The sequence below is a fragment of the Rattus norvegicus genome, chromosome 12 (genome assembly GCF_021556685.1).
Source record: "Rattus norvegicus strain SHRSP/BbbUtx chromosome 12, alternate assembly SHRSP_T2T, whole genome shotgun sequence".
Taxonomy (NCBI): Eukaryota; Metazoa; Chordata; class Mammalia; order Rodentia; family Muridae; genus Rattus; species Rattus norvegicus.
In genome coordinates this window covers 26,036,952-26,063,973 of record NC_141545.1, presented here as the reverse complement: position 1 = coordinate 26,063,973, position 27,022 = coordinate 26,036,952, and the positions used below count along the sequence as shown (strand labels likewise).

Sequence of the window (27,022 nt, the reverse complement as noted above, 5' to 3'; positions counted from 1 at the left end):
CGGGAGGCAAAGAGACAGGGAGATCTCTGAGTTTGAGGCCAGCCTGATCTACAGAGTGAGCGCCAGACAGCCAGGGCTCCACAGAGAAACTCTATCTGGACAAACAAAACAAAAAGGTTATAAACAGCCAATTTATTGCCACGTTTACTTAACCCCAGCACCTGGCAAGCTGGGGTGATCAGGAATTCAAGGCTAGCCTGGGCTGCACACTGCAAACCTATTTCAAAACAAAACAAAAACTAAGATCAAAAAGGGCTGGCAAGGTACCCACCAGTGGCAAAGGCTTCTGCTGCCAAGCCTGATGACCTGAGTTCGATTCCCGGGACCCATGTGGTGGAAGGAGAGACCTATCACAAGTTGTCTTGACCTTCCTAGCAGTGCAGTGACATGCTCACCCAAACGCACACACAAATAAATGCTAAACAAAACAGGAGAAGGCTGGAGAGACAGCCCCACGGTTAAAAACACAGCTCACTCTTCCAGAGGTCCAAGGTTCAAATCCCAACATCCACATGGTGGCTCAAACCCTTTACCCCTCCAGTCTAGGGGATCTGATGCTATCTTCTGGCTTCTGTGGGCACTGCATGGAGGTGGTGCACAGACATCATGCACCCACATATACCAAATAAAATTCCTTTAAAGGACAGACATACACAGAGAGAGGTGTACACAGGTTCCTTACATCTTTATTGAACTGGGAATGGAACCCGGTGCTGCTCCTGCCCAGCAAACTCCACCCCTGCCCTCTTTTCACTATGTGCACAGTCCCGGCAAGCCTTGCACACTTGTCTCAGCCTCCTGAGTGGGTAGAATAGCATGCCTGTGCACTTAGCGTGCAGTTTCTGTGTTACGAGAACTGCACGAATAGCTACGGAGTCCAGTGCACATGACGGGTGGGGGTGGGGTTCCTGGAACAGATCACACACGGTACTCAGGGGCTGCACCGGATGTACAGTGGGGATTCACGGAGGTAGGGGGGGCTCACACCCGGTCCTCTTACCATTCTGCTGTTCCACCAGTCCAGCCTGTGTGGGGAACACCGGGGCAGGGAAGGTACTGGCAAAGGCTCCGGAGGGTGGCGCTGGCTGGAGAAGGCCAGGCTGAACACTGCCCATCCCGTAGCCAGGCCCTGTGGAGTGGGAGAGGGGAGGCTCAGGTGTACTTCAGGCAGATGAGCTGATATTTCCCCCTCCTCAATCTTCCCGTGTAGAGAATGGGGTCACTTTTTCCACAGTGGATGTCCTTGAATGAAGCCCTACAGCCAGCAGGCTTTTCCTGAAAAGCTTGTGCTCTCTCTGCCCTCGGGGCTTGGCTTGAAGGGTGCAGTGCTCGTGAAGCACGCAGAACTGGACCCACAGACAAGATGAAGTGTGACCCCCACACTATGTCTGGTGTCATTTATTCTGTCCCCGTGCCCTCTTCCCCCTTAGGAGACAGGGTCTCTTGTAGCCCCAGCTGTTTTTGAACTTGCTATGTACGCAAAGAAGGCCTTGCACTCCTGATCTTACGCCATCCTTCCCAGGGCTGGGGTAACAGCTAACGACCCCACGCTATCACACCCAGATCCACTCTTTCACTCCTGAAATGGGCATGGGACCCATCTCATTGGGCCACTGTGACAGCTGATGGATGGGAGGCACCATGTGTGTGTGTGTATGCATGTCTGTGTATGTATGTATGTGTGTTTGTGTGTGTGTATGTATGTGTTTGTATGTGTATATGTATGTATGTGTGTGTATGTGTGTTTGTGTGTATATGTGTGTTTGTGTCTGTGTATTTGTGTGTATGTGTGGGTTTGTGTGTGTGTGTGTGTATATGTATGTGCATGTGTATGTGTGTTTGTGTGTATGTATGTGTGTGTATGTATGTGTTTGTGTGTATGTATGTGTGTGTATGTGTGTGTTTGTGTGTTTTGTGTGTATGTGTTTTTGTGTGTATGTATGTGTGTATGTGTGTGTGTCTGTGTCTGTGTATGTATGTGTGTGTGTGTGTCTGTGTGTCTGTGACTGAGCAATAGCTGACCTCCTGTCTCCACAGCCTGAGACCCCATCGAGCTAAAAGGATTTGAGGAGTTTAAGGGGACAATGTAGGGGTTGTGGAGGGCTGGGGGCAAGGCCTTGCTGACAAACAAGGACAGGGAACAATAAGGAACTCCGTTCACTGTGGTTCTCTGGTAGCTCAGGGTTCGAGACAGGGACATTATAGTGCTGTCAGCTAAGAGGAAAATACACTCCAGAACCGACTTGGGGGAAAGGCATGCCTCCCTCCCCCTCCCTTCCTCTCCTCCACTCACCCAATTCTTTCTTGACTTCCTTCCTTTCTTCCTTTAAATCTTTTCTTTTTGAGACAGAGTCTCACTATGTAGACCAGGCTGGCCCGGACCCTACCATGTACCCCGCCTGTCCTTGAACCTGTGATGATCCTCTCTTCAGCAGTACTGGTGTTACAGGGGCACAGCACCACGTGGCACTTTTTCTGTGACTTTCTGTTCATTGTGGCATGGATGCTTCTATGTTTAGACCACTAGGTGGCTTGGATTTGCAGATGGGACTGTCCTGGGTTGGCGGGCAGTGGTGGGGGAGGAGCAGGATGCTGTCTACTCTTTGGTTAGTGAGAGACATAGGTCGAGGAGAGCCAGTACTCTAAAGAACGTAGAATCGGTTCTGGGGACTTACCTGAGGCTATACCATTGGGCTGGAATGGGTTGGTGGAAGGCAGCTGGGGTTGGGCAGGGGTGGTGAAGGGATTGGTGAAGGCTGCTCACAGAGAGAGAGAGAGAGGAGGGGGGAGAGGTTAGAGAAAAAGATGGTTTGAGTTCTCTCAGTCTCGGGGTGCTTCTCCCACCTCCCCTTCTGGGTCTCCACAGGTAGGACTCACCTCCAAAGGGGAGCCCTGTGCTGCCGCCAACCCCTGGCACAGCCGACTGTAGGGCAGGAACCTGGCTGGGCATCCCGAAAACACTGCGGTGCAGGGAGAGAGGCGGGAATGGGCATCTTCCAGGAAGTGCAGAGCAAGGGGGCAAAGAACGCAAGCCTGTGTTCCCCAAGGCTAGCCCAGGAGGCAGAGGGGGAGACGGGCAAGTCACAAGGCACTGTTAGCCTTCAGGTGGGTCACCTTCGTGTCTGGACCCACCTGCCAGGGAGACCTCCAGCAGCCATCCTGGGTTCCAGGAGGCCACCCACATCTGCAAGGCTGTTGGGTTGACTGGCAGCTGCCAGGGGTGCAACACCAAACGCAGACATCTGGCTACTCCCTGGATAGGATAAAACAAGAAGGCTGGGCTGAGACCTGAGGGAAAGGGCAGAAGAGGAGACGGAGGTGGGATGGGGGTGGAATGATGACAGGTGAGGCACCCGCTGGACCCTCTGAGCCGGTCCAGGTCTCCTACGAGTACCTATCGTAGGAGGGCTCGTACCCTGAAGACTTCTGGGTAAGGCCATAAGGCAATCTTGGCTGTGCTCTTTTATGCCATAAAGTTTGGTCGGCTCATCCTGGGTGGATGCCTGTCTCTTCAGCAGAGGTGGTATTCCTCCTTTCCCGTCCGTTTTGAGACAGGTTCTCAGTATGTAGCTCAGGCTGGCCTTGAACTCTCCTTCATCCTCCCACCTAGTCAGTCTCCCAAGTGCTGGGATGACAAGTATGCCTGGACTATCTGGGGCTAGCGGTCAAATCCAGGGCTTTGTGTAGAGACAGACACTGTACAGGTACATTCCGAGCTCCTGGTTAACTTTAAGATCAGTCAGGCAGTGGTGGCGCCTTTGATATCAGCATTCAGGAGGCAGAGGCGGAGGCAGGTGGCTCTCTGAGTTCAAGGCTAGCCTGGTCTACAGAGTGAGATCCAGGACAGCTAGGGCTACACAGAGAAACCCTGTCCTCTCCTCTCCTCTCCTGTTCTCTCCTCTCCTCTTCCTCCCCCCACCCCTTTGTCTCTTTCTCCACGCCCCCTCCTCCAGGGGTGCTGGGTACAGAACCCAGGACCTTGTGAGCACGCTAGGCAAGAAGTCTGCCACTGAGCCCAGTACACCACAGTTCAGCTCTGGCGTCTTTCAAATGCTCCAGCACTGTAGTCTGAATTTCTATGCAGCCTTTTCTAAGGGCTGTGTTTATCTATTTTGCTTTTAATTCCTTACGTACTTGCATGTGGGTGTTGAGTGATCCTTAATTGGTTCTGGAGATCAAACTCAAGGCACAGGCTCCCGTGGCAAGTGCCTTTCTTCACCCACGGAACCATCTTGACTGCCTTCCCCCTCTCCCATTGATGCTTCCAACCACAGGACGTAGGGTCTGGGTCGGGCTGCCTGCCTCAGAGTACACGGGGTTTCTGAGCTAAGGCAGCCACCTCCAGGAATGAGTCAACTCTTCGCTATTGCCTCGGTTTCCATGTTCCAACTGCTTCCCCAGGGAGAGAGCTTTTACCCTGGCAGGCTCCTGCCTGGATCGCAGTCTGTGAAGTGTCTCCCTGCAGACACTAGAGGGCAGAGCTGGGCTTCGACTCAGGTCAGCCACCGCGCTGTCACCAGCTGCAAAGCAGCAGTTTAATACTTTTTTTTTTTTTTTTTTTTTGGTTCTTTTTTTTTTTTTTTTGGAGCTGGGGACCGAACCCAGGGCCTTGCGCTTCCTAGGCAAGCGCTCTACCACTGAGCTAAATCCCCAACCCCTATATTTATTTATTAATTTTTTTTTTTTTTTTTTTTTGCATAGAGGGGTGCACATGGAGGTCAGAGGACTTGTTCTCTTGTTCTGTCACGTGGGTTCTCGGGGTCAAACTCAGGTCATTGGGCTTGGCCGTAGCCTTTACCTACTGAGCTCCGGGAAACTGCACATTTAGCAACTTCCCTCTTCGCACTCCTGATGCACAAATGCGGCCTGTCAGAAGCTTTCAGAAACTCTAAAGTCTAGAGAGCTTTTTCTCCCTTGTGCTGCTGGGGATAGAACTCATAAAGCCTGGCGTGTGCTAGGCAGGCACACCACTGAGCTACACGGCCAGGGCACAGTGGCAACCTTCCCACAGTGGCAGGGGACGGGTTAGGGTGTGGCCTGTCTCCATTACAGCTGTCCAGGCCCAAGGCCTTGGGAAGGCGGTGAGTCTTAGGACTCTCTTTTTTGCTCTCTTTCTTTTTCCAGCTAGATACCAGCCGCGTTGAAATGGAATCACCTGTGCGATAGGCAGGAATCTCTCTGACCCTTACCTTCTCTTGTGTCTTTTCGGGAAGGGTCTCATGTAGCCCAGGCTGGCCTCAAACCCCCAATGTAGCTGATGGCCTCAAACTTCAGACCCTCCTTCCTTCACTATCCTGAGTGACAGGATTACAGGCCAGGCCTACCATGCCTGATTTATGCAGTGAGAAGGGCCAATCCTAGACACCTGGGCAAGCTATGCAAGCACTGTCCCAACTATGAATAAATATTTAAAAATTTAAAACTTTCTAAGATTTTTTTAAAAAATTTTTTTACTTGTATGATCATTTCTCTTGCACATATATGTGTGTACTATGTGTGCCTGGTGTGTACACAGGCCAGAAGAGGGCATCAGATCCCCTAAAGCCAGAGTTATAGATGGCTGTGAGCTACCATATAAGTGCTGGGATTCGAACCTGGGTCCTCTGGAAGAGCAGCCAGCGCTCTTAACTACTGTTCCACCTCTCTAGCCCAACATATGTAATTCTTATTTGTTGGAATTTATGGAAATTTTGCTTCCTGGTGAATCTCCAACTATTAAAGGATCATGTTGGAAAAGATATATTCTGGGGCTGAAGAGATGGCTCAGTGCCACTGTTGTAGAGGACCGGGATTTGGTTCCCAGCACCCACTTGATGGCTCACAACCACCTGTAACTCCTGCTCCAGAGGCTTCAACGCCCTCCTCTGGTCGCCACACATGGGGCGCATTCATATAAGCAGGCCCAACATGTTCATACACACAAATAAAAATAGAAGAAGCTATAAAAAAAGACACTAGACGTAGATCCTGTCAGTTGGTCACTATTGCTTCTATTTCAGAGCACACTTGCTAAATGGTCCTCAGCTCCCGCTCGGCCAGCTCCCTTAACCGCATGGGGGAGGGGAGTGCAGGCATCTACTCAGCTGGCTTGTTAAATTCCCACTGTGTTGGGACAGGCATCCTGTTGCACACGCAGGTAGATCACTGTTAAGTTTGAGACTTGTTTCAAACTAAAAAATGATGAGGGATATAGCCCAGTAGTAAAGTTACATGCCTAGATTTCTCAGTGAGTGCCTTGGAGCATGACTCAGTGGTGGAGCCCTGTCTAGAATCCCCAGTGAGGGGCTGGGGGCGTGGCTCAGTGGTAGAGCCCCTGCCTAGAATCCCCCAGTGAGGGGCTGGGGGCGTGGCTCAGTGGTAGAGCCCCTGCCTAGAATCCCCCAGTGAGGGGCTGGGGGCATGTCTCAGTGGTAGAGCCCCTGCCTAGAATCCCCCAGTGAGGGGCTGGGGGCGTGGCTCAGTGGTAGAGCCCCTGCCTAGAATCCCCCCAGTGAGGGGCTGGGGGCATGTCTCAGTGGTAGAGCCCCTGCCTAGAATCCCCCAGTGAGGGGCTGGGGGCGTGGCTCAGTTGTAGAGCACCTGCCTAGAATCCCCCAGTGAGGGGCTGGGGCGTGGCTCAGTGGTAGAGCCCCTGCCTAGAATCCCCCAGTGAGGGGCTGGGGGCGTGGCTCAGTGGTAGAGCACCTGCCTAGAATCCCCCAGTGAGGGGCTGGGGGTGTGGCTCAGTGGTAGAGCCCCTGCCTAGAATCCCCCAGTGAGGGGCTGGGGGCATGGTAGAGTAGTTTCCTAATGCTGACTTTAATTCCTAGTACCACAAAATCAATCAAGCAATCAAACTGCAGCCCTGCAGTTCTCAGCGACACAGTGGGACCCTGTGGGTAGAGTCAGGCAGTCTTAGTTCTGCCATGCTGTGTCGCACAAGCAGACAATCTGTTTTATAATGCTGTATTTTTTTCCTTCTGGTGATGGAACCCAGGCTCTCATTTACCCCAATCACACACTTTACTCCTTGAACCACACCCTGCTAACGTTTCATCTTATTTATTTCTGAGACAGGGTCTCACTGTGTACCCCTTGTTGGCCTGGTGCTCGCTATGTAGATCAGGCTGGCCTCGAACTTACAGAAGCTATCTCTGTTTCCCAAGTGCTAGGATTAAGGCATGTGCCATCATGACCAGCTACATTTTAAAGACTTAGGAGGGAGGACCTCGGGTGGGCTGAGGGCTGCAAAGGACTCACCAAAGCTGTAACTTCCAGTTAGCATCCGATTGGCTGCCAATGAGGGCGGAGGAGGGAAAAAAAGTATGAGTCATTGGCTTGTCCCTAGACATCTGGTCTCTACAGCCCTTCAGCTGCCAACTCCTGGTATCCAGGACAGCTAAAAGAAGAGAGGCGGGGCTATGGAGACTGAGAGGCTCTGGGGGCTTTGGAAAAAACGACAGGGGTGAAAGGGACCTCAAGAATTGCCCGCAATTCCTAATCGCACAACACTCAGTGGCAAAGACCTTTGATCTTGGAAGGTGAGTATGGACTGATGCCTGGGGATTACCATTTACTTGACCTGGCCACTTGACCCTCTGAGGCGGGATATCACAGACAATAAGAACAGGATACATACAGTTTTATAGGACCCAGCCCTCCAGTATCCCCAGTTGGAAATTTTCTGTGTGGGTCGGAGGAACACTGAGATGGGTTAGCAGGGGAGGAAACTTGTCACACAAATCTGAAGACCCGAGTGGAAGAAGAGACCACTCACAGAAGCTGTCATTTGACCTCGACGTGAGTGGCAGAGCATGCGTGGTGGACCTGTGCGCGCACACATACATCAAATAAAATGTTTTTAAAAACAAGAAAGAAAATTGTCTTGGGTAGAATTCTAGCCAATATCGTAGCAAATTTGCTTGTGTGAAAAACAGGATCAGAGTGGCCCCTGTCTGTGGCTGGCGGGCCTCACACTCTTGCCCTTCAAGAAGAGGCAGTTTTTATGGGATCTTTACAGTTATCCCGTCGATGTGGTCAATGGGGATGCAGGGGAGGGAAGGATGATGTATGGAAGTGGACGGCCGGATGCAGCTGAAAGAGAGACCAGAAATGGGTGAGGCCGCTTACCTGCAGGGGTCGGCTGGGCCTGGAACGGGGTTTGGACCGATGGAGGGAGGCTTCCAAAGGCAGAAGAGCTAGGGCTGCTGCTGAAGGCATCGAAGTTGGCAAAGCCTCCATGGGAAGGATTCTGGCCTACAGGAGGAGGGAAGACTAATGTTACAAGAAGGAGGCGCTGGCTAGTTGGGGTTTTTCATTTTTTTTTTTTTTTGATCAACTTGACTGAAACAAGCCAAGGCCACGGTCATTTAGCGAGAGGAGCCTCAATTGAGAAAGTGCCCCTGCCACACATGCTGGTGCATGTTGTAACAACACCTCTAGGGAGGTGGAGGCAGCAGATCTGTGGGTTCAAGGCCAGCCAGGGCTACATGGTGAGATCCCTCTCAAAAGATCAACAACCAAAAGAAAACAGGCTGTGCAAGCTATAGAGAATGTTTCTGCTTCAGTTCCTGACTTGAGTTCCTACCCTGGCTTCTTTCAAGGGCCTGTGAACCAGGACAGGGAAGTCAAATTAACCCTTTCCTCCCCAAATTGGTTTTAGTGAGTGTGTAGGTTTTTTTGTTTTTTGTTTTTTTTTTGTTTTTTGTTGTTGTTGTTTGTTTTTGTTTTCCATCACAGCAACAGAATCCAGAGACACCAAGCATGGTGGTTCATACCTGTGACCCCAGTACTCAAGAGGCTGGATTGAGATCATATCATGAGTTCGAGACCAGCCTGAACTCCATAGCACTATGGCCCTATTTCACAAACAGATAGACAGTCTCCTCCCTCCTCCCCTTGCAAGGCAGCTCAGTGCCCTAGAATCTGTGTTATTATCTTATAATCTGAAGACATAGAGGCAGGTAGAGTTACGTTGGCCGGCCAACCCAGCATATGTGGCAAATTCCAGGCCAGCGAGAAACTGGATTGATTTACTTTAATTGAAAAGGTCGGTGCTGAAGAGATGGCTCAGTGGTTAAGAACATGTTTTGTTTTCTTTACAGATGACCAGGGTTCGAGGGCCAGCACTCATAGGGTGATTCATGGGCATCTCCAGCCTAGGGGAATCTAAAGCCCTCTTCGTAGCTATGGGCACTAGGCATGCATGTGGTGCACATACATACATAACATGCAAAACATTCATACACATAAAGTAAATAAATCTTTTTTTAAAAAGTACAAAGAAAAAAAGGTGGCTGGTACCCAAGAACAGCCAAGGTAGATATGGAGCTGTGTACACGAGTCAGCCTGCTTTCTCATCCAACCCTGGAGCGCCGCCCAGGGACGGCATTGCCTTCCCATACCTCTTTCCTTGAAGTGCACACACATGAACATGCACACACATGAACGTGCACACATATGACCTCCTATACCTCTCTCCTCTAAGTATACACACATGAACATGCACACACACGAACGTGCATACACATAACCTCCAATACCTCTCTCCTCGAAGTATACACACATGAACATGCACACACGTGAATGTGCATACACCTAACCTCCCATACCTCTCTCCTTGAAGTGCACACACATGAACATGCACACACACATGACCTCCCCTACCTCTTTCCTCAAAGTATACACACATGAATGTGCACACTCATGAACGTGCACACTTGTGAACATGCACACACATGACCTCCTATACCTCTCTCCTCAAAGTGTACACATGTGAACATGCACATACATGAATGTGCACACACATGACCTCCCATACCTCTCTCCTCGAAGTGTACACACATGAACATGCACACACATGAATGTGCATACACATGACCTCCCATACCTCTCTCCTCGAAGTGTACACACATGAACGTGCACACTTGTGAACATGCACACACATGACCTCCTATACCTCTCTTCTCAAAGTGTTCACATGTGAATGTGCACATACATGAATGTGCACACACATGACATCCCATACCTCTCTCCTCGAAGACATGAACATGCACACACGTGAACGTGCACACATGTGAACATGGGGATAATTATCCAGTTCTTTATTCTCTGCTTTCAGCCTCCTGAGTACCAGGATTATAGGAATGTACCACCACCCCCGGCTCCCTTCTTCCCAGCTCAGCAGAGATAAAGTAACAAAATGGGTTCTTTGACTATTAAAGGAGTTGCTGGGAGCCCCCACTGGTATGCTTTATGGCTAAACTACCAAATATAACCCAGGCTGCTCCTTGACCCCAGCCACAGACTAAAGTCAGGGTCCGATGGACCGAGTGTCTTTGGTGTAGACAGGCTTTTGTCATAGGCTGTACTCACCTCCAAAACCTGGGAATGAGGCAAAGGCTGGTGCCACCTGGGGAGCAGCAAAGGGGTCTCCTCCAATATCGGCTAGCAGGTCAGTGCTGGCTTTCTTGGTGGATGAATGGGAAGGAGGCTGGGAGCTCCTGGCCTGTGCCGTGCGAGCCTGAGACTGGCTGACAGACTTGGGAAAGAATTGTGTGTGACACTTAGAATCCAACACATGACCTGGGTCCCTCCAGAGCAACCCAGGCTGCCCCCAAACAGCTAAGCCGAGAGAAGGCAGGGTAAGTTGGTATCTTTAGCTAAGAGGGTTCCCACGTAAGAGTTGCTCAAGTTTCTCACATCGGCCACAGAAAGCAGGTATTTTAGAGCATGCAGAGGTAACCCACAGTACCCAGGAGTGCTCACCCCTGCATATTCCCCTGTCCCCACTCCCCATGCCCCCAAGACAGGGTTTGTGTAGCCCTGGATGTCCTCGAACTCCCAGAGATCCACCTGCCTCTGCCTCTGCCTCCTGAGTGCTGGGATTAAGGTGTGCGGCACCCACTGCCCAGCTCACCCCTTATCCTTGCCCCCAGGAAGCACTGTTCTAGATTCTTTGCAGGGAGGGTCAGGACCGAGGTCATGATTCTCATCTCCCTAAGCACCACTTTCTGCCAGGGTCTAGGCACACTAGACGTAAGCTAAAGGTAGCAGCATGGCTGAGAACCAACTTTCAGCTCCTGGGTTGACAGTGCACTAAATCCAGGTGATCTGACTCAGGAAAGCAGCGCCCCCTGTCTCACGCAACTAAACCAAATCTCGGTGGGAATGTGAGGACCAGGCCTGAGGGTTACCTGGCTTGAAGTAGAAGCAGCATCCGAGAGAGATGGCACAGGATCTCCCAGAAGTGTCCGAATAGGTTTCCCTTCTGGGACAGAGCCCTGGACAGGGGTAGCAGAGACACTGCCTTTGCTGTAAGAGGCCCCCTTGACTTGCTCTGGGGGGACGTACCTGTGAAAAAGAACAGCTATGCTGTTAAAAAGAGAAAGAGAGAGAACCCCGGACCATGTTCAGCTGAGGTGGTTGGGAAAACACAAGATACAGGGGGAAAGTCGTTATTGTTTCGTTACCAATTCCCATCTATGAATAAAAAGAACTTAGTGCATGCTTTTAATCCCAGTACCTGGAAGGCAGAGGTAGGTGGATCTCCTAGTTCTAGGCCAGTCTGGTCTACAGAGTGAGTTCCAGGACAGCCAGGGGTACACAGAAAAACCCTGTCTCAAACCCTTCCCCCAACACCTTCCCCTAAAAAGAATGCAGAGACCTAACAATGTTCTCTTGAATGTGTCCCTCTCTTCTGTGAGCAGGGCTTTGTGCAGGGTAGTTAAGTGCTCTGCCCCTGAGCCACGCCCCCAGCCCCTCACTGAGGGATTCTAGGCAGGTGCTCTACCACTGAGCCACGCCCCCAGCCCCTCACTGGGGGATTCTAGGCAGCTGCTCTACCACTGAGCCACGCCCCCAGCCCCTCACTGGGGGATTCTAGGCAGGGGCTCTACCACTGAGCCACACCCCAGCCCCTCACTGGGGGATTCTAGGTAGATGCTCCGCCCATGAGCCACGCCCCCAGCCCCTCACTGGGGGATTCTAGGCAGGGGCTCTACCACTGAGACATGCCCCCAGCCCCTCACTGGGGGATTCTAGGCAGATGCTCTACCACTGAGCCACGACCCCAGTCCATCACTGGGGGATTCTAGGCAGGGGCTCTACCACTGAGCCACATCCTTAGCCCCCTTTGGCATGAGCTACCACATACAGTTGCCCCTTGGGTATCTTTTTTTTCTTTCTTTTTTCTGAGACAGGATTTCTCTGTGTAGCCCTGGCCTTGAACTCACCACTACCTCTTTGTACTCCTTGGGCATTTTAATGTATCTTTCTTTTCTTTACATTAAAAGGTTTATTATTATTATTTTTAATAATTATTAATATTACTATTATTATAGTGTCACATGGACAAGTATAGGTGCACATGCATTTGTGCCACTGAAGATCAGAAGACAACTTGTATGTTGTATGTATGTTTGCTCCTTATACCACGTGGCCTCTCAGGTCTGAACTCAGGTCAAATCAGGTGCCTTTCCCTGCTAAGCCATCGTCCCGTCACTGTTTCTGGCCTTTTGAGACATGGTATCACTATGCACCCATAGATGACTTGAACTAATCCTCCTGCCTCCACTTCCAGAACGCTGCAATTCCAGCCGTATACCACCATGCCCAGCTTTGATAAATTTCTACTCAGAAATGCCAGGATCCCCCCCTCCATGTTGTAACTATTTTCTACTTTTTAAAAGATTTTATGTTTTGCTCATTTGGGTTTTTTTTTTTTTTTTTTTTTTTTTGAGACAGGGTTTCTCTGTGTAGCCTTAACTGTACTGAAACTCACTTGTAGACCAGGCTGACCTTGAACTCACAGGGGTTAAAGACATGTGCCACCACACCCAGTTTCTTTAAAGAATTTTATAATCAGCATATGGTATTTGTTCAAAATAACGGATGTCTTCTTCTCTGGTCATCTGCAGGCATCGTGGAGTAATCATAGATAAGATAATACAGATAAAACAGTGATCTTATTTCCAACTTCATTGTCAAGGAGGCCCTTCCTCTTTCTGAGTCTCCCTTGTCTCTATCTCTCTGTCTCTTTGCATTAGGGATTGAACCCAGGGCTTCCCACAGGTTACATGGAAGCCCTTTCTGTACTTTTTATTTTGAGACAGGCTCTCGCTGACTTGTCCAGGCTGGCCATGAATTCATTTCTATAGCCCAGATAGGCCCTGACTACTCCCTCCATGTCTCTCAGTCTCTGGAGCAGCTGGATCGCCAGGCTGCACCACCAGGCTCCCTCAGATTTCTCCTTCTCAGTCCCATAGAGAGCGTGTCTTTAGCTTATCCAACATGGAGCCTAGTCTGCCGTGACCTCCAGCTCCTGCTGGATTAAACTCCTTTCCCATTTCCTGCATACAACCTTTATTCTGCAAGCACCTTATTGCCAGGACACCCCAACGAGGTGGTCTGGGAGACGGCTCAGTGGGTAAGGTGCTTGTTGTAGAACCACGGGGCCTTGAGCTCAGATCCCCAGCACTGGTATAAAGTTAGGTGTGCTGGCGGCAGATCTGTCTATAATCCAGCTCTAGGAGCAGAGTCCCAGGGGCTCACTAAACTGGTGAGCGTCGGATTCCGTGAAAGATCCTGCCTCAAAAACTGGAGGGCCAGCGATTTGGCTCGGTGGGTTAGGACGCTTGCTGCCAAGCCTGACGATGTGTGTTCAATCCCTGAGACCCACACGGAAGCACCTGCTCCATAAATCTGACCTCTGACCTCTACACATGTGCTCTGGCACACACATGCACACACATAGACAAGGTCTGCTGAGCTGCAGAAACCTGCCTCCTGGCTCCATTGTTCCACAAGAGAGGACATCAAGACTGCAGGGTCAGGGCTGGGGGATGTGGCTCTGTGGTTACAAGCACAAAGTCCTGGGTTTGATTCCCAACACCACAGAAGCCAGGAGAGGTGGTGTAGTCATGTAATCCCCACTCGGAAGTCAGCAGCAGTGGAATGCAAAGTCCAAGGCCGTCCTTGGATATATAGTTAAGGGTCAACCTGGGCTACATGCCTTAAACAAACAGAACTGCAGGGCTAAGGACTCATGACAACTTCTTCTTTCATGTTCACTTCTTATTTTATTATTTTGGAATAGGGTCTCATGTAGCCCATGTCAGTAGGCCAGTAGGGTCAGTAGCCAAGGATAACTTCAAATTTCTTTTTCTTCTGTTTTTTTGGTTTGTTTGTTTGTTTGTTTTGTTTTTGTTTAATTAACTTGAGTATTTCTTATATACATTTCGAGTGTTATTCCCTTTCCCGGTTTCCGGGCAAACATCCCCCTCCCCTCTCTGTTTGTTGTTTTTTTGTTTTGTTTTGTTTTTTTGTTTTTTGTTTTGTTTTGTTTTGTTTTTTGAGATAGGGTATCTCTATGTAGCCCTGGCTATCCTGGAACAAGTTTTGTAGATCAGGCCAGCCTCGAACTCACAAAGCTTCACCTGCCCCTACCTACAGAGTGCTGGGACTAAAGGTGTGCACCCCTACCATCCAGCTATAACTTTGAATTGGATTCTCCTGCCATATTCTCCCAGAGTGTGGGGATTACAGGAATAAACCAGTATGCTGTATTGATTTGTTACTTTGAAGTCAGGATTTAGCTCTAATTAACCCTGGTAGTCGGGGTGAGGAAAAGACCCGTTCCAAACCTGGTCACAGAGAGCCAGCAGTAATACTTTGGAAATGGGATTTGTCGGCAGGCTGCCTTGGACACGTCTCTTCCTCCTTACCATCTTTTCTTCTCATATTTTTCTTGGAGAAACTCCTTCACCTTCTGAGGATCCCTGGAGTCTGGTACCAACGATGTCCGAGCATCAAAAAGACCAAGCCAGATCTTCCGGCAGACCTGAAGGGACAGAAGTGGTACAATGTCCGGAGTGTAAATGGCAGTTAGTGAACCCCTGATCGATGACTCAGGCCAACAGCTTCAAAGGTAAAATATCTACTGAGCCGGGATACAGTGTGTGTGGTGGGGGATCCACATGCACCTACACAACAGACATAATCCCTGCCCCACAGTTCATAATCGAATAGGCCAGGCCTTACGTGAACGTACAATATTCGTAAGGCGCACACTAAAAATCCCAAGAAAAAAATTCATCCTGAAGGGGAATGCCAGGATGGTGAGGTGGGAGGGGAGGTGGGTAGGAGGGGGGGGGTGGGTGGGAGGGGGGGTGGGTGGGAGGGGGAGCATCCTCATAGAAGCACGGAAGCATAGAATGGGAGAGGGGGGAACTGGGAAAGGGTTTTGAAATGTGAATACATAAAATATTCAATAAAAAAAAATCAAAATAAAAATGCAGAGTCTAAAAAAAAAGTTCACCCCGAAAGAAACTTTGGGGGCAAGGAAAAAAAGCACATGGCCTGAGTTGGATTCCTAGGACCCAGATAGTGAAGGCTGAGAACCAACGTGTTAAAGTTTCCTCCGTTACCATAGACAGACAGACACACACACACACAAAATGGAGAAATGTAAAGAAAAAATATTTTCAGACGACACTGTTGGGTTTTCCAACCACCTTGAGGCAAAGCCTTGCTACCAGGTGGCGTAATCACTCCAGCACACCACCCCCTCCTTCCGTGGTTCCTCACCTCATTTCCACGAGATTGGAGGAACAGGACTTCAGGCTCAGTGAAAGTTGTCATGGAGATGGACTTGACCCGATGAGGGGGGTTCAGGCCTCTCCTGTAGGGCAGAAATAGAGAGATGAGCTGTGGCAGGTGTGTGTATGGAAAGAGTGAGGAGGGAGAAATGAAATAACAGCATATGAGATGGTCTCAGGTCCCCATCCAGGGCTGGGGGCGTGGCTCAGTGGTAGAGCCCCTGCCTAGAATCCCCCAGTGAGGGGCTGGGGGTGTGGCTCAGTGGTAGAGCCCCTGCCTAGAATCCCCCAGTGAGGGGCAGGGGGTGTGGCTCAGTGGTAGAGCCCCTGCCTAGAATCCCCCAGTGAGGGGCAGGGGGTGTGGCTCAGTGGTAGAGCATCTGCCTAGAATCCCCCAGTGAGGGGCTGGGGCGTGGCTCAGTGGTAGAGCCCCTGCCTAGAATCCCCCAGTGAGGGGCAGGGGGCGTGACTCAGTGGTAGAGCAGCTGCCTAGAATCCCCCAGTGAGGGGCAGGGGGTGTGGCTCAGTGGTAGAGCCCCTGCCTAGAATCCCCCAGTGAGGGGCAGGGGGTGTGGCTCAGTGGTAGAGCCCCTGCCTAGAATCCCCCAGTGAGGGGCAGGGGGTGTGGCTCAGTGGTAGAGCAGCTGCCTAGAATCCTCCAGTGAGGGGCTGGGGTGTGGCTCAGTGGTAGAGCCCCTGCTTAGAATCCCCCAGTGAGAGGCTAGGAGTACAGTTTATTAGTTAAAAATTCATTGTCTTAGTATACACGAGGCCCTTGTTTCTATCCCCAATACTGGAAAACAAACAAACAAACAAACATCCATCAACAAGAAAGTCCTGCCAAGGACCAGCAAGTTTAGAGGGTATTGGAATTCGCTGATCTAAGGACCCGAGACTCACATAATAGAAGGAGAGAAATAATGCCTCAAATTCTTGTTTGACCTCCATGTGCACCGTGTCACCCTGGCATACAGTGAATAAATAAATTTAATAAATTTTAAATATCCCGACTAAAAGCTAGTTCCTAATATCAGGAAAAATGTAAACAAGAGTATTCTGAAAACTTCAAATGAGAGACAAGAAGAGAGACAAACAGGCTGTGACCCTGTCAGTGACCTGGAGAAGGAGGCAGAGCCAGCCACGCGGACACCCCCTCAAGGCTGGCTCAGATCCTGTCCAGTGCTCAGCCTTTGGCTGAGGGGGTGACTTCCGGGAGCTGAGATACTCGGCCACATCACGTTTCCTGCCGTTATGTTCTAGATCTATGGCGACATATCCTGAGGACCCATGGGCTTCACCAAGCATGAAGTACAGCAGAAAAGGGACCCTTGACTAACACTAATGACAGTAACAAGAGAGAGGCTGTGTCAGCAGTGTCAGGATGTGGAAGCCAGCTGCCTCCCTCCCTTAACAGAAGGATGGGGTTATGGGAGGGAATAGACAGCCAATCCCCTTTCAGGAAGCCATAGCTGGAAAAGGAAATTTCCTAGGTGCCCCTCTTCCGAGATCTTTTAATAAAGCAGGAAGAACTTCAGCCATGAGATGGAGTGGCACAGGTCCATGGCCCTGCTTTCGTGCTTGCTCCATTAACTCCCTGGAGAGCCAGGTCTGTCCACAGACTGACACCCTCGGGGATTACAATAGAAAAGAAAGATTTTTTTTTTTTTTTTTTTGGTTCTTTTTTTCGGAGCTGGGGATCGAACCCAGGGCCTTGCGCTTCCTAGGTAAGCGCTCTACCACTGAGCTAAATCCCCAGCCCCGAAAAGAAAGATTTCTTACTCTTATTCATCTGGAGTTCTAATGGGAAACCGGAGGCTCGGCTAGGTGGGGGCTTCATGTTTTCCCCTTCCTTTTTTAAAGATTTATTTATTTATTTCATGTACCTGAGTACTCTGCTGCTGTCTTCAGACACACCAGAAGAGGGCATCAGATCCCATCACAGATGGTCGTGAGCCACCATGTGGTTGCTGGGATTTGAACTCAGGACCTCTGGAAGAGCAGTCAGTGCTCTTAACCGCTGAGCCATCTGTCCAGCCCCGTTTTCCCCTTTCTGAAGTTAAATGTATTTATTTACTTATTCATCGTGTGTACACTTCACGGTGCATGTGTGGAAGTCAGAGGACAACTTGCAGGACTCTTTCTCTCTTTCTTCCCGCTGTGGGGATCGTCAGGCTTGGTGGCAAATGCCTTCACCCGCTGAACCATCTCACCAGCCCCCAGATCTTCCTTGCTTCATACTTTGAATTTTCGTCTAAAGCATTGCCCTCGTCTTAAAAGAAAAGCAGCCAAGCCAAAACAAGCAAATTAGACCAGGAAGCGAGAGACCACAGATGCAAACAAGGAAGCCTCCGATATTGAAGCATCTGGAACACTGGGTAGGGCCTCAAGCCACAGCTTGGTAGAATGCTTACACGAAGCCCCCGGCTCATCTCCAGCACTGTGCAAGCCGGGCGTGATCACAGCTCTGTGGGGGCTGTCCTTGGAAGTTCAACTTTCACAAAATAAATGAATGAAAGTATGGCGCTGGAGAGAAGGCCCAGTGGTTAGAGCACTGGTTGCTTTCGCAGAGGCCCTGAGCTGCATTCTCAGCACCCACCTCGTGGTTCGCAACCACCTGCGTTTCCAGGGGATCTGGTGCCCTCTTCTGGCCTCAGATAGCACCACTTGCATATGGTACACATACATGCAGGCTTGTATGCATGTGTGTATATATGTGCGCCTATGTATGTACCGGGCGTGTAAAATAAGGAAATAGAATCGATACTTAAGTGAGGACTATATATTCACGCGCACGGGTAGCATGCACAGCACGAAGTTATCCATGCCAAGTTTGGGAGGACGGCAGGGACCCTCCCAGCGAAAGTGACGGCAGAGTGTGGAGACGGGGCAGATGCCAAGCCACAGAGCAAACAGCGCGGGGTGGCTGCTCCTGGGTGATAAACTGCTCATTAAGGGATTTTAGTAAAGACTGGGACATAGGAGCCTACGGATGAGGTCATTTTTTCTTTCCAGCCATTCTGCTGCTAGAGTTTGGAGTAGGGACTCCCCAGATGCCCTTATAAAATGACACACAGTATCCAAGAGGGTGACGTCTAAGGAAAGATGAGAGGGAAGCAGGCAGCAGAACTTGGGTCCCCGCAGCAAACAACAGCTTTTAAATAGGATCCGTCCTGGAGTCTGCGGGGATCAGGTTCCCTAGGTGGTCTAACCCTCTGAGTGCTTGCCCACTAATGACTTGATTTGGTTTGGTTTTTAACCTGAGCCAGCCCACTTTCCTTCTCTTAGTTTTGAGACAGGGTCCTGTATAGTCCAGGTTGGCCTTGAACTTGCTATGTGGTAGAGGATGACCTTGATCTCCCAATCCCACTCTCCACTTCCTAAGTGCTGGGATTGTAAGTGTTGGAGACCACGTCTCTGGCTATACAGTGCTAGGGGTTAACCTGGGGCTTCATGCATAGGACACGAACACTTTACCAACTGAGTTATATCCCAGCCACTCCAGAGGAATGACTCTTGAGGTTGACCTCTGGTCTCCACACAAGTATGTACACACACACACACACACACAGGGTGGGGACACAAGAAGCCTATATAAGTGTACTTCTCATTGCAATAGATGCCGTCCAGTCGGACACTTGATGGATTAGGGAGAATGATTCAGGATGTTAGCAGTGGGCAAGGAAGAGAACTGGTCATGGGAACAGTGAAATTTATTATGTTTACACTAGAAAAACAGATCTTAAACCTATCATAAGAAGGTCACTGACATTTCCTGAAAAGGACAAGCAGGAACTGTTAGCAGTTGTAAACACAGAGGCGTTTCCTTGTGAGGGGAGGGGGGAGGGGGAGGGGGGGGGGGACTCAGGCTGGCATCGGACTACACGGAACAGCAGACTCACCGTTGGCCTGAGTGTGGACAGGAGGGGTGTTTTGGGAGGGGAGGATGAAGGAAGGCTGGGAAGTGATTGGAAAACATGGGACCTGAATGCATCTGAGGGAACAGGATGTTTCTGTGGCACAGGACAGAGAGCACAGCTCTGACCTTGATGTCTGGGAACTGGATTATGAATAACTACAGTCAGTCTGGGGGGGCAGGGAGAACACTCGGCAAGGAGGCTGCAGCCCAGGAAGAGGGCCGACTTGAAGGGCCTATGAGTCAGACGATGTCTCTCTCTGAATCACACGGAGGTTACTGCTGGCTAGGAACACAGATGTAGAAACCCTCTCCTGCCAGCAGCTGAAGAGTGGCCTAGGTGTTTTGCCTTTAGTTGGGTCCAGTCCAGGGTCATGTGAGTCCCAGGGTCATGTGACGGGCCAGATGTGACTCACTGGCCTGGAATGAAACAGACCCAACCCTCTGGGCTCACACCCAGTGTCCCCAACAAAACTCAGGTCCTTCCCCATAACACCCCCAAATGGGAAGGAGTTACTGCCCTTGTGTGATGGCAAACCCATACCAGACAGACTCAGAGATTAGATTTACTTGCCCAGCCTGAATAGGGCAATCATTTTAAATGAACTTAAGTTGGTTTACTAATGTGTGTGTGGTGTGTGCATACATACATGCCTGTGGGGAGGTCGGAGAAAGACATTAGAGTTCTGGTCTATCGTTCGCTGCCTTATTCCCAAGGCTGAAGCTGGAGCGAGGCTGGCAGCCAGCAGATCCCAGCAATACCCCTGCCTCCCTCTCCTACACTGCTACTGTTACATGTACGTGCCTAGCTTTTTACATGGGTGCTGGGGATCTGAACTCAGAGCTGTTTGTTACCCACTGAACATCTTTGAAGCCCTAGGAGGAAACCATGGAAGGCAAATGGATTACTGTGGCTTAAGTCTTTTTTTTTTTTTCTTTTTTCCCTTTTTTTCCGGAGCTGGGGACCGAACCCAGGGCCTTGCGCTTCCTAGGCAAGCGCTCTACCACTGAGCTAAATCCCCAACCCCCGTGGCTTAAGTCTTAAGCAAGTGTTTCACTTACATTCATTCCTCTCCCTTCCTACTTCTTTTTCTTTTCTTTTTTTCTTTTTTTCTCTTTTCCGGAGCTGAGGACCGAACCCAGGGCCTTGCGCTTGCTAGGGAAGCGCTCTACCACTGAGCTAAATCCCCAACCCCTCCTTCCTACTTCTTGCTGAAACATGTAGCCTAGGCTAGACCTTGAGCTTGCTCTATAGCAGAGGATGGTGCTGGAGTCTTCTGCCTCCACCTCCCCGATGCTGGTGCACCCTTGGTGGCCCATGCCCAATTTATGAGATCCTCGTGACCAGCCTCTGGGCTTCCTGCCTGCTAGCAAGCACCCTACCAACTTCATCCCTAACTTACTTATCTATCTCTTTCTTTCTTCCTTCCTTCCTCTCTTTCTCTCTTTCTTCTCTTTTTCTTCCTTCCTTTTCTTTCCTTCCTTTCTTCTTAAAACTACAATCCTATTATCGTCCAAAATACTCTCAGGTCCTCTGCAAAGGCAACTTCTTGCATGTACAGCCAGTCAGTGTTCCCAGGCCTCTTGCTGGCCCTCTCTCCTCCCTTTTGATTTTATTAAACACGTAACTATCTCCACTTTGCCACACCTCACCGCCGTCAAGCTGGCCTATATTTTGGCTTCTATCTTGATCCATGGAAGCATCAAACCCGCTGAGAGGCTGAGATAAGAAGGTTCTGTCAGGTCAACAGTGGAAAAAAACCAGTTCCACCCAGCAGCTAACTCCTGCCATCGGTGCCAAACTAAAACTTGGGAAGTCCTTTCCTCTGAACGCTTGTGTTCGGATCCATACAACCTGGATTTGGGTTTCTTCCCTGCTAGAAGCCCCACTCTGCTCCTTGTGGTCAAGGGATAGATAGCTAAACCCACTTAGCTCTTTCCTAACAAATAAATAAAAACCCCGTCCCATTGATTTAGATAGTGTGTGCCACGGCACACATGAGACAACAGGCAGGAGTCACTTCTCTCTTTCTGAGTGTCCTGGGGATTGAACTCAGGTCGTCAGGCTTGGGAGCAGACACCTTTACCCATTGAGCTGGCTTCTTTGACTCACACAGGAAGTCCCAAGTCAGGTTCCTGAGTCACCCTGCTCCACAGTCAATTTCACTAATTTAAAAAACTCTGACATAAATTCTGCTTCAATCCACTTCACTCCTTGCTCAACTGTGAAGACGAACAACACTCCCATTGTGCAGAGCCAGGCATGCACCTGGCAACCCTGCTAGCTCCTCTTCCTGACACTCTCAAGCCCTTAGCATTTCCCCTCCTTGTTTCTCTTTGTCACCTGTTTCTTTTTCCCACCTCCTCAGTGCCAGGATTGCAGGGGTGTGCCACCTTCCCCAGCTTCTTCTGTTTTCTTTGTTCTGTTTTTAAAAGATTGCATTTATTTATTAGATAGCAAGCACCTTTGCACACTGGCCCACCTCATAGCCTCCCTTATTATCTGTGCGTCTCTGGGGGTAGGGGAGGGGGCACACGTCACAGAGTGCTTGTGGAGGTCAAAGGACAACTTTGGGGGTGGGTCTCCTTCCTCCTTAGAGAGACTAGGGGTTAAAGTCAGGACCTCAGGCTTGGTGGTAGGACCTCATGAGCCATCTTACTAGTCTTTCGTTTACTTTTTGAGATCGGCTCTAGGTAGCCCAGGCTAGCCTTGAGGTTACAAGTCATCTAGTCTCTGTGTTAGGACTTCAGACCACCATGCCTGACTTCTTTTCACCTTCTTCTTCATCCTTTATTTATTTCATTTTTTAATTTTATATACATGAGTATACTGTAGCTATCTTCAGATACACCAGAAGAGGGCATCGGATCCCATTACAGATGGTTGTAAGCCACCATGTGGTTGCTGGGAATTGAACTCAGGACCTCTGGAAGAGCAGTCAGTGCTCTTAACCACTGAGCCATCTCTCCAGCCTCCTTAGAGGCTTTTCCGCTTGTTCCTGGGCATCTAATATAAAACAAATAAACACACCAGGGGCTTTTGGGATGGCAAAGTGATTGATTACCTCAGTAAGCATGAAGACCTGAGTTTGGTGTCCTGAACAAAAGCCAGGCCACCAAGCACAATGGCACACATGTCTTTAATCCTAGCACTCAGGAGGCAGAGGCAGGCAGACGGATCTCTGAGTTGGAGGCCAGCCTGGTCTACAGAGCTAGCTCCAGGACAGCCAGGACTACGCAGTGTCTCAAAAGCAGAGCAGAGCAGAGCAGAGCAGAGCAGAGCAGAGCACAGCACAGCAGAGCACAGCAAATCAAAGCAGAACACAGCACCCAGCAGGTAGAGAATGCCTGAGGAACAAGATGAGCGCATGGCAGCCACACCCCCACGCACAGCCGCACACATAAGGCTGAATCAATAAGTAAATGAGCCTGTGCCATCTACCTCTGCCCAGTAAAGGTGCCCATGAGAGACCAGGGAGGAGAGAACAAAGGGAAGTAAACAGGGCAAGGTACATGTGTACTTTCCAATTCAAACAGACGGAAAAGTACTGGACTGTGGGACAGACAGCCGATTCTACCTTCCTTCCTCCGAGACGATGGGGGAGCTTCACCAAGGACCCCTTCTAACCAGTCAGGCGAGGAAACTGAGGCACATGTAACTCAGGGGCTGCTTTCAAAGGAAGAGCTTCCAGTACGCCTCTCTGTAGACACCCACCTGGAGAGCTCCCAAGTTAAGTCGGACTGCCATGGTCAGAGGAAAGCTGGCAGGAGTAAAAGGCGCTCACTGCTGCGATCTGAAGCATTAAACAGAGACCCGACAGCCAGGGCACAGAGGCATGGCCTCCTTCGGTGAACAAAAAGGAAATGTAGCATTTCTCCTTCTACATGGTGGCTTATCCCACAGGGGCTTTGAAGAAAGCCTGAATAAGGACGCACACTTAAGGAGTCAGGGACAGGGCTATGTCTGTACAGTGTCCGCTGAGCAAGCCCAAGACCTGAGTTCGTACCCAGAATCCATGGGAAGAAAGCTGGATGCGGTGGCCTGTCACAGTAATTTCCACACCAGGCATGGAGACGGAGACAGAGGACTCCCATTTCCACCTCCAACAGGGAGCCTAGCTTCATCAGTAGGTTCCCGGCCGGCTGAGAGACCCTACACCCCAAAAACCAAGGTGGGTGGCCCCTGACACACAGGGTTATCCCCTGGCCCCCACATGTTTGTGTGACACATATATTTAGAGGCTGCCCTTGACCTCTATCCCCCTGCCCAAGCCTCAGGAGTTCTGGCTTGCATGTGCGTGCCACCATACCAGCCGGAGAGGTGCTTTTTTAATAACAAGTTTTACCGCACTTTAAGCATCAGAAGGCAGGCATCTCATCCTATAGGAGAGTTAGAATTGTAATCACACAATACATAGGGAGCTGGAGGCCAGCCTGGGCTACAGGAAACCATTGTCAGACCAGCAGATCCAGCATTTGTGAGGGAGAAAGCCAGTCTTGGTTATATAGGGGGAGGCTGAGGCTAGCCTGGGCTACATAAGACCCTGTCTCAAAAACAATACAAGGGCTGGTGAGATGGCTTGGCAGGTCAAGGGGAAGGTGCTTGCTGCCAAGCCTGATGACCTGAATTGGACAAGTTGTCCTCTGACCTCTGCACACACCTGCGCTCACACAAGTAAATAAATACCGGCATCTAAAAAACATTAAAAGTTATGTGTGTACGTTGGGGGACCTAAATCCTGGTTAAAGAAATTAGGTATTAAGGGGCTGAGGTTATACCTCACTGGTAGAGCGCTCGCCTCATTTGTATGAGGCTCATGGTTCAAACCGCCAGAGAAAGAAAGAAAGAAGTTAGGTATCTGAGGAAAACAAAGTGATCAAAACCAGATCAAATTTGTCAACTACATTTGTGGCAGCCCACACCCAAATACATGCAAACTCAGAAATGGTATGAACTAGCAGCCAAGCTCAGGCCCTCACATGGACATGCCAAGTTACTGCTACAGCTGAGTAAAGACCTCATTAAATAAGAAAGTGTGATCCCAGCACTCAGGAGGCAGAGGAGGGTGGATCTCTGTAAGTTCAAGGCCAGCCTGGTCTACAGAGCAAGTTCCAGGGCTACACAGAGAAACCCTGTCTTAGAGAGAGAGGAGGGAGGAAGGGCGGGAGGAAGGGAGGGAGTGGAACTTATATACATGTATATAAGCTCATACATGTAGGGGAAGGTTTAGGATGCCTGTGTGCTAATGTGAAATGTAGAATTCTGGCCAATGAGATGGCTCCGAGCGTAAAGAGAGATACCTGTAGTAAGTATGAACTCAGGGACCACATGGAACAGGGAGAGAATGACTTCCGTCAAGCTGCCCTTTGACCTCCACATGGGCACCTGGCATATGCATGTGCACACACACACACACACACACACACACACACACTTAAACAAACACATACATATATACACACATACACACATATACACATACACACATACACGCATACATATACATATACACACATACACACATGCATGCACACACTATGTATAAAAATAAATAAATACAATTTGATATGCTTTCCCCTGGAACAGCCTATTGGTTCTACCGCATCAGCCAGCCAGGCCAGCTGGGAACCCTGGCGGTTCTGCACGCTGTCCCCAGAAGACTCCCTCTCTCTAAAAGGCAGCCACGTTTATAACACAGTTAACAGAAAAATGGCCTTTAAGATAAAGTGCATCCTGTTGTTTCCTCTCTCCGACTGGGGTGCTAAAGGTGGTGTTCGAGAACTTCCCTTCAGTCTGCTCCTCAGAGGGTTGGGGGCGTGGCCTAGCTGGTAGAGTTGCCTCCTGGCACGCAAGAAGCCTTAAGTTCAATTCCTGTGAACTAGGAACGGTAATGTAGTGTGTGTCTGCAATCCCAGCACCTGAGAGGTAGAGGCAGGGGGATTAGAAACTCAAGGCCACCTTTGTCTGCATAGCTAGTCTGAGGCCAGCCCGGGCTACATGAAAGTCTGTCTCAAAGGGAAAAGAAAAGCTGATGGTTGAGCAGCGGAGAGTGCTGGCTGTTCTTCCACGGGACTCAGGTTTGATCCCCAGCACTCCGTGGAGGCTCACAACCTCTGTGTCTCCAGTTCCACTGGACCCCAGGTCCTTCTCCAGTCTCTGGGGGCCCTGAATGTGCACAGTACCCAAATATACATGGAGGAAAAACATCTATACACATAATAAAATAAAAATTAATATACGCTCTTCTTAGCTGGATGGAGGTGGTATGCACCTTTAATCCCAGCACTTGGGAAGCTGAGGCAGGTGCATCTCTGAGTTTGAGGCCAGCCTGGTCTACAGAGTGAGTTCCAGGATGGCCAGGAAAAAAGCAACCAAAAAAAAAAAGAAAAGCTTTTCATTTTAACAAAGACTACATTTTTTTTACATTTAATTTGTGCTGTGTGTAGTTAACATGGACACACACACCTGTGATGGCATTTACAGAGGCCACAGGTGGGTGTTGGGTGTGCTGATCTATCAATCTCCATCTTGTTCCCCGGAGATAAGGTCTCTCACTGGAGCCAGCAACCTCCACCTGCCCCCTGCACTGCTCCTGTCCTGTCCCCTCCTCTCTTCCCCGGACGCACTGGGGATACTGACACACGTGGAACCATCCGTAACCCTGCCTGGCCTGGTACTCCCTTCGTAGACCAGGCTGGCCTGGAATTTGTAGAGATCCACCTGCCTCAGCCTCCTCAGTGCTGGGACTGAAGGCGTTCACCACCGCGCCCAATAGACCGTGGGGATTTGAACTCGGGTCGTCCTGTTTCGTGGGTGCACTTGACATAGCTGGAGTCTACTGGGAAGAGAGACCATCAACTGAGGAGCTGCCTCCCCAGACTGGCCTGTGGTAGTCTTCTGTGGGAGCATCTCTTGATTAACGATTGACGTGGGGAGGCCCGGCCCACCCTGCGAAGGGCACTCCTCCATGGCCTCTGCTCTCATTCCTGCCTCAACTTCCCTTCGTGAGGTGCTGTGATTGGGACATGTAAGTCAAACACAGCCTTTCCTCCCCAGGTTACTTTTGGTCGTGGTGCTTTAACCATAGCAACAGAAAACAGACTACGACAAGGCAAGTGGGTTGAGCGGCTGAGCAGTCTCTCCAGCTCCCTTCTTTACGTCATACCTTAATTATATGCTCAAACAGCCGTGAACAACACACCGGGCTCTGCTGCACTGATGAGACTCATTACACAAACACACTACTACTCATCCACCTACAAGCTGCACTTGAGGCAAGCTACTGAGCTGTTACCGCTGTATCTCCATTGCCGAAGGGAGTGGCTGGGGCCTCAGTTATTCAGGTGAAATCTGTCAACTACCAAAGAAATAAATACGCAGGCTGTTGGCTTATTACTGTTTCTCCCTAACCGTCACCACACAATCCTGATGTACGGGCGATCAACTTTATGGACTTCGAGAAAATTCAACCTAATCATTCATTTATTATTCTGTGAGTGTCTACTCAAGCCACAGCAGGAGTATGGGGGGTCA

The 27,022-nt window shown here is 50.0% G+C and overlaps 2 protein-coding genes across 7 annotated transcripts in view; one reads left to right on the top strand and one right to left on the bottom strand.

The window, feature by feature from the left end:
- The window catches only part of Zcwpw1 (zinc finger CW-type and PWWP domain containing 1), a 218,144-nt gene that overhangs the window by 54,504 nt on the left and 136,618 nt on the right, over positions 1-27,022 (top strand). The window lies entirely within an intron of this gene.
- The window catches only part of Agfg2 (ArfGAP with FG repeats 2), a 36,127-nt gene that overhangs the window by 4,177 nt on the left and 4,928 nt on the right, over positions 1-27,022 (bottom strand). The window contains exons 2-12 of one of the 5 annotated variants that reach the window (XM_087578324.1): positions 15,565-15,658; positions 14,703-14,818; positions 11,175-11,331; positions 10,354-10,519; positions 8,110-8,235; positions 7,240-7,272; positions 3,133-3,253; positions 2,878-2,960; positions 2,676-2,756; positions 1,001-1,129; positions 667-908 (exon numbers count right to left, since the gene is read on the bottom strand). In XM_087578324.1, the coding sequence (XP_087434450.1) occupies positions 829-908; positions 1,001-1,129; positions 2,676-2,756; positions 2,878-2,960; positions 3,133-3,253; positions 7,240-7,272; positions 8,110-8,235; positions 10,354-10,519; positions 11,175-11,331; positions 14,703-14,818; positions 15,565-15,658 (1,186 nt within the window). In that variant the 3' untranslated portion in view covers positions 667-828. 5 annotated transcript variants of the gene reach the window in all.